Here is a 7433-nt window from a genome sequence, read left to right on the forward strand (position 1 = left end):
GATAGCTGAGTCAAAAATGCCCAGAAATTAACATCAAGGAAATTAAAATGGATTATCAAAGAACATTTGCGGGCAACCATCACAACGTTTTCAAGAACAACTTGTCAAAATTTATAGGAACCAATTTGAAGCTATAAAGCCAGATTTGAAGTGTGCATTGGTGATGTTAACAGTTTTGTCATGTGAACTAAACAACAACTGTCTCAGAATCACTGACTTAAACAACGTTTCTGACTCCTGATTTGGTGATAGATATCTGCAAGTTGGATGGAAGAATAACATGGTGAATTTGATATCTAGAAGATTGGATGTTAGATTATAATATTAAAGTTTTAAAATTTTCGTCTAGTGGAGTAGACTGAAAACTTGTAGCATACCATGAAAATAAGACGTCTTGTATATAATTTGCTGCTGTTTGGTTTAGTCTTCTCTAGGCTTATAAAAAAAACGCGCTTAGTTGATGTTCGAATCAGTATTTTGTTGTCAGTTTAAGCGAAAACAATTCCGGTTTTCTCAGAAATCCAGTCCAAGTAGTACGAGATCCTGGTCTGAGCGGTGGGCTTGTCCTGGTTGTAGCAGAACGGCGGACCGTAAGAAATAATCCCTACGACCTTGCCGTTGACGGTCAGAGGTCCACCGGCATCTCCCCAACACTGGCCCTCGTCCGTCTCACCCTTGGAGCAAATTGTGGTCTCGTTGTTGTAGATGCTGTAAGCCAACTTGCAGACGTAGCCGTCGATGATATCGATCGTGACGGCGTTAAGATTGTAGGGTAAGGTCGTGTTCGTCAAACCGAAATAACCCCAACCACTCACTGTTCCTTTGGAGCCGACCAAGCTTGGATCGTTACGCGACGGCAGTACTGCTGGTTGAACGGAATCTGTCAGTACTGCAGGCTCAGCCAATTTGATCAGAGCGATATCGTTGGCGTCAGTATTGGGAGAATAGTTTTCGTGGACGATTACTTCTTCAGACTGGAGGACTTGTCGGGTGTCTGACTCTGGGGAGGAGATGTTGTGGGCACCCAGAATAGTCTTGGCCGAGCGACTCCTGCACAAGCCACCAAATGATTGAAAAGATGAACTTACAGACGTTAATAGATGAGACTTTGATATTTTGCAATTACCAAGAACGGAACTCAAATTAAAGTCAAAATTTAGTGGCATATACTATACTACTATATTCATGCACCTTTAAAGACAACCGGGATACATTTTATTGTTAAAATACAATAGAGAAAATAGAGCTTTTAAACGTTTTGTAACATATTGCCCAGGATTTTGACCGGGATTTAGTTCCGGAGCACCTCAAGGTAGTATCCTGGGAGCCCTACGGTACGCTATTTTGTGAATCTCATCAATATGCCGATGATGCTCAGTTATCTTTTGTTGCTAGTTAAGCTTTAAATCCAGCTACTACCATTAATTTAGATCTAAAAATAATTTCGGAGGTATCTGCGGCTAACAACCTTATCACACAATATTGTAAAAAACGCTTCTGTTAAGAATACGTTGAATGATGAGATTATTTCTCCTTCTTCAGACTGGTGTAAAAATTTAGGATTATGGTCTAACGGTGACTTGCGATTTTCTAAGCATCTTGGCCCGATGTTACAAAAATCCTTCTGTACGTTCATAAATATTTTCTAAGTCAAGTATGACCACATTTCAAAGTGCCTCTCTGATTCGGGTTGCCTCAAGCTGGAGGACCGACATAAAATTCAGTTAGCCACCTTTGTTTTTTTTACTAAACTCCAATAAGACCGCGTCGTACTTGTTTGATAAACTTTGCTGAGGAAATGATATTCTTAATCGAGACCCCGGTCATTGTTTAAGATATTGCGTTCCTAAACACACTTCGGTAACTTTCCAGAGATCTTTTAGCTATAACGAAATTAAATTATTTAATGAAGTACCTTACGCTATAACGTCCCTCCCCATAATGAAGTCGTTCAAAAAAGCGTTAACATTGTTTATTATTATCGTTATAATTATTATTATTGTTATTATTATTACTCTTAGTATTATTATTGTTATTGTTATTATTGTATGCCGAGGACATTATATTGTATGCGCTTTTCGATGCCAGTTACCATAAAAAAATAAATAACTTTGTGCCAATCACTTACTGTTTTCCTTTTTGGAAATAAAATTGAGGTTGAAGACGTTTAAAAGGAAGTTAGAAACGTAGATTTGAAGAGCATGTTACTTATAAGGTTAGGAGAGCCTTAAAACCTTAACCTTAAAAGTAATTTACTTCCAATTTGTGCGACACCTGATACGCAGACCAAAAAACAATCTTTGTAATTCTGGATTTGTTCTCATCTCAGATGAAATAAAAGTAATTTTGGTTAATGTTTTTTCTATCTCTTTATTGAGGATTAAACAGTATTTTGATTGTATGTTTGGTTTGTACGCAAACTCGATCAAACCAGTAGATGTTATCCAAAATTACGTTTCAGAAGTTATATTTCATTACGTATACTAAATATTAGAAAGTTATTTCCATAACATGTGTCGCTTTTTACACCAAGGCATAACTTTCCCAATAAAAGTTGAGTACTGATATGCAACTAACCAAATAACAAACCAAAGCCTCTTTGTTCCCTTGTGTAGCAAGCTTTTGTCTGAACCTCTACAATTATCTTCCAAGTGGCATAGGAAAGCCTTCTAACTTAAAAAAATCTAGACAAGCTAGTTTTGTTCACCAACTTTAAGACCTTCCTAGATTTAACATAACTCATTATAATCTGTGCTTCAGATACTAAATACAAGAAAGGTATATATCCATAACATTTGTCTATTTTTAGCAAATAACAAACCAGAGCCTATTTGTTCCCTTCTGTAACAAGGATGTTAACTCTAGATTTGCTATAAGCTTGGGTCTGAACTTCTACAACGGTCTACCAACTGGCATAAGAAAACCTTCTTTGTTAAAAACGTGTAGGTAGGAAGACCTTCCTCGATTTAACATAACTCTCTATATTCTGTGCTCTAGATATTCCACAATAAAATTACAGGTTACGATAATATTACGTCCATTCTATTAAGGAACCAATTTACCAGCTAAAGTTTGTGATCTTGTTGCGATCATAATTTAAGCAGTTTTGGTGTATAAATAATACAGGTAATGATCTCCCAAATGGAGCTGTTGAAGTCTTACCCATATGCGCACTCAGCGGCGGTAAGAACCCACGTGTCTGAGATCAGTATACTACCGCACAAGGTTCCTGCTTCGAAGGTGCTCAATCCCTGGTAGGGTATCGAATGTGGGGCGACTTCGTTACCATGGACGATTCTAGACATACCGTAGAAAACGGGCCTCTGCAATTTCATAAAATGTTGTTGTGTAAGGTTTATACAAAAATTAATCCAAGTTTATATATATATATATATATATATATATATATATATATATATATATATATATATATATATATATATATATATATATATATACATATATATATATATATATATATATATATATATATATATATATATATATATATATATATATATATATATATATATATATATATATATATATATATATATATATATATATATATATATATATATATATATATATATATATATATATATATATATATATATATATTGGGTCCCAGAGGGAGATTAGCACGCAGAAGAGTCCTGCTTATGATATAAGGGATTATCAATGATGGTTTTTAGAAGAAGAGGGAACTCCTACTTATCTTTAAAAGCAATTGTGCAGTCTTAAGGAGTGGATGATTATTTTGAAAGAGTACTCCCTAGGTGTAAATGCAGGACCACGAGCGGAAAAGTGTAAACTTAAATTTTCTAGCGCAATTCTGGATAAATGTGATGTGCAAGCATAATACGTCTGGATAAATAAATCAAACTTACCATGGAGCGTCCATGGATGGTAGCAAGACCTGCGCACAGCACTAAAACGATGAGTTTCATGGTTGGTAAACAACTTTCAGTTATACCTTCACATCACAGGAATCGGTCTTTTATAAGCGCCAAATCTGCTGAAATGATTCATTGAGTTGTTTGTATCAGTTCGAGTGGAAATTATCGTTTTTGTCAGGCCCGCATTCCCAACGTTTGGCAAGCCTATTTTAATTGCTTACGAATGGTCTAGTTAGACTTACTCCCCTACTGAAACACTCAAATTTCCTTTCCATTCTGCACAGTTTGGCCAAATAAATGATTCTCATTCATAAACACTTTACCTTTTCCCTGTTCTTTTGTTTATTTTCACTTGAATTCGACCCTGTAGGCGTCTATCCTCAAGTATTCAGTTGTCAACACACCATAATCGATCATCCAATTAGAGCTAAAGTTATATCTGCCCTCGTGATTTTAATCTTTTATCTCGATCAAGCGAAAAAGTGGTAATCGACCTCCCATCTCAAATTTGTCTTTACGTCATCATCATCTGAGACGACAATTTTTTTTTAATGATTATCGACAACAATAACAGGAAAAGTAACAATTTCGATGAAAATCCTAGACCCCAATACCAACTTAAGATCCCAGAAACGGGCATTCAGAGTATCTAGGCCAATAAAAAGCTCTTACTGACAAAAAAATCATAAATACGCTAACGTGTGCCAAGGGACACAAATTATGCTCCCAGAACCAATGGTGTTGGTGATAGTAGAAGTTGTATCATAAGAAGTAAAGAAGAATTGTCTCAAAATATTAGTTTTTTTAAAAAAAAGTTAAGTTTCCGGCCCCAGATATGATTTGGTGATCTATATCAGCAAGTAGAGTGGCAAAGTGAATGTTAATGTGCTTCAAAGTCATTTAACAACTTAAATTAAACAAATGAGTTTAAACAATATGGAACGTATCTTCTAACAAGTTGTTGCTGTTTTCTATACGGTTAAAAAAGTAAAGCTTCGGGTGTAGTTCACATTGGAACCTCGTTGCCTATCATATGTCATATAGTATTCTGCCTACGCTCTCTAATATTCTCGGGAAAATAGTGAACAACCACAAGGTATTTCTCAATATTTACAATATTTTGCTACTAAAACAATCAGGTTTTAGATAAGGTTGTTTGCCTGTTGCCTTTGGCATGATAGATCGTGAAATCTTTATTTCAATTCTTCATCAAACAGGATTCAGTGAAGTGTCTTGTAATTTCGTATCATCCTTTTTAAATGACATGACATCAAATTAAATAAGAACTAGAAGTTCAGATTTTCACGAAATTTTATATTATGACATGACATGATAAAGACACGGTGTTGTCGAAACAATTGTCATGTCATAATACATAATTTCGTGAAAATCTGAACTTTTAGTTCCTATTTATTTTGATAAATGGATTTTCATCAAGTAAAAGCCACCTCAGTTCAATGACATGACACATAATGTGATACTGTTTTGTCTTTAGCTGTTAACAAAAGGGTAACGCATTATAGTTTTGGTTAGTATTCAACTGTACTTTTCTTTTTCTGAGAAGTGCCTTAACAAACCAAATAACAGTATCAAGAGTATCACTCATATGCTCATACCTAATCGTAATAAATCCCCAGCGATGATATTTGGAAATGACAATCAAATTGATAATATTAAAAGCAACGTAAAATTTTGCATAAAGAACTCTGTTTTGTCTTTTTGTAGCAGTTGCAAATGTTTAGGACTTACTCTTGATTCTCGACTGAAATTTAAAGAACAATTACCAGCAAATTAAAGATTAAACATTAACATCACAAAAATGATCACCGAATGTCGTCATAAAATGACTTGATTCTATTTAAAACCATGATTTCGTTTATTATTTGTTTTAGAGAAAAATGTTAAACACAAAAGTTATAGAAGAAAAAAATATTTTTAAAAATATAGGGTGATTCATAAATATGTGCCAATGAGTATAATTTTATTATATAAGTCCCCGTATATTCTTGTAATTAAAAGCGGGGTAATTGATTGTGATTTACTTTTGATTTTTCCCACTGCAAAAAGAAAAAATCAATTTAAAAATTGTCATATTTTTCCACACTGAAGACTAAAACCTAACTTTAAGTTGACGTAAAAAAGATTCCAGTTAAATGACAAAAACGGACGATACTAATTGTCGTAACAAAGACGTCACTTAAATGACATCATACATAACGTCATTTTCGTCATTTGGTGACTAGTTAATTTTCATTTCATTTTTTCATTCATTTTTCATTTTGACGACCCTCTGCTACCTGGAAAACTTTAAAATGAAATGATTCGCCTTGGGCATATTCGTTAAATAACTGTTCCACCCACATTCTCAAAAATTCTGAAGAAGGAAATGCATGCAAGGTTTTAGATGGATTCTTGATATAGAATCTTGTCATTTCTCTAGGCCAGATCTTCAAATCATTGGACGTAAAGATGGGCAACTATTATAGAGAGCAGAGGAGAGGATCCCATCCCAGTAACTCCATTACAACAAGGTGTTCTTTTTGCTAGAGTCGGATCTTATTTTGGATAATTTTAGACATATAACGGACATGATATCTCATTTCATAAACATTTGTCATCGTTTACGACCTTCGAATAAACACTACGGTAATTTCTAATAAACATAAAGCAAGTTAAATCATCCTCCATTGAGGGTCTTGTGATAAAATTTTCCATTCATTGACTGCGATAACATTAGAGATCACGAGGGCCATCCGCGCACTTGTCGACAATATCATGGGTATTCTATAGTTGACAAAAAGCTTGAGGTATTTTGAATGTCACATTTATAAAGCAAATTTTAGTAGCAATTAATTCGAAAAGTTGGTATGTGTAATGAGCTTTTACTTCTGGTTCCTCCTGCGTCGGTTTTTGTTGAGTCGTAGTTGCTGACGTTTCGCCAATCATCTTGTTGGCTTCTTCAGAGCCTGACTGAAACTGGCTCGCATTTTACTCTGTACCTGCTCATATATTGTTTGAGGGAGGCGGAACTAAGTGATAGGCATAAACACCGTCTCGGATGACCGATTTCCATATTGGTGACAGGTAAAGACCTGAGTCGCGGTTAAGATTGTTAGTTTGTTATAATATATAAGCTCAAAACGTTAGCAAGTTCGACATAAACCAACGCAGAAGGAATCCAAGAGTTTTATAAAAAGTACAATGTGTACCGCAAGGTTCTGTCCTTGGACTTATATTATTCTTAATTATATTTCTGATATTTATCAGCTACTTTACTTCTTCGATCCTAAATTATTTGATATTGCTTCAATTTATATGATATCGTTTATATTTGTTCGGCGTATCATATTCTTATAACGCTGTTCTACTGTTGACTAGTATACCGGATTCAGTAAAATCCCATTCAATTAAATTCTTTTAAAAAATTTTCAGGTTGAAACTTCATCTGTCCATTTTTTTTATTACTGTTTTTGTTTTTTCTGAACCCTTGCTGGTTCTAATAATGTCAGTCACATTATTATTGGGTAAAAATTA

The 7433-nt window shown here is 34.4% G+C and overlaps 1 protein-coding gene across 1 annotated transcript; it reads right to left on the bottom strand.

Moving 5' to 3' along the window:
* Window positions 1–435: 435 nt before the first annotated feature.
* LOC132701252 (brachyurin-like) lies at window positions 436–4010 on the bottom strand. Its single transcript, XM_060669039.1, has 3 exons — window positions 3891–4010; window positions 3163–3323; window positions 436–1050 (listed from the first exon to the last, which is right to left on the bottom strand). The coding sequence occupies exons 1-3, from the start codon at window positions 3948–3950 to the stop codon at window positions 489–491; spliced, it is 783 nt and encodes a 260-aa protein (XP_060525022.1). The 5' UTR covers window positions 3951–4010; the 3' UTR covers window positions 436–488.
* Between the last annotated feature and the right edge of the window lie 3423 nt (window positions 4011–7433).

The sequence above is a fragment of the Cylas formicarius genome, unplaced genomic scaffold, assembly GCF_029955315.1.
Source record: "Cylas formicarius isolate icCylForm1 unplaced genomic scaffold, icCylForm1.1 PGA_scaffold_4__25_contigs__length_36172078, whole genome shotgun sequence".
Lineage (NCBI taxonomy): Eukaryota > Metazoa > Arthropoda > Insecta > Coleoptera > Brentidae > Cylas > Cylas formicarius.

Coding starts and splice junctions, on each gene's coding strand:
- LOC132701252 (XM_060669039.1), bottom strand. CDS start 3,950: ATGAAACTCATCGTTTTAGTGCTGTGCGCAGGTCTTGCTACCATCCAT. Junction 3,324..3,890: donor CCATCCATGGACGCTCCATG/GTAAGTTTGATT, acceptor ATGAAATTGCAG/AGGCCCGTTTTCTACGGTAT. Junction 1,051..3,162: donor GCCGCTGAGTGCGCATATGG/GTAAGACTTCAA, acceptor TGGCTTGTGCAG/GAGTCGCTCGGCCAAGACTA.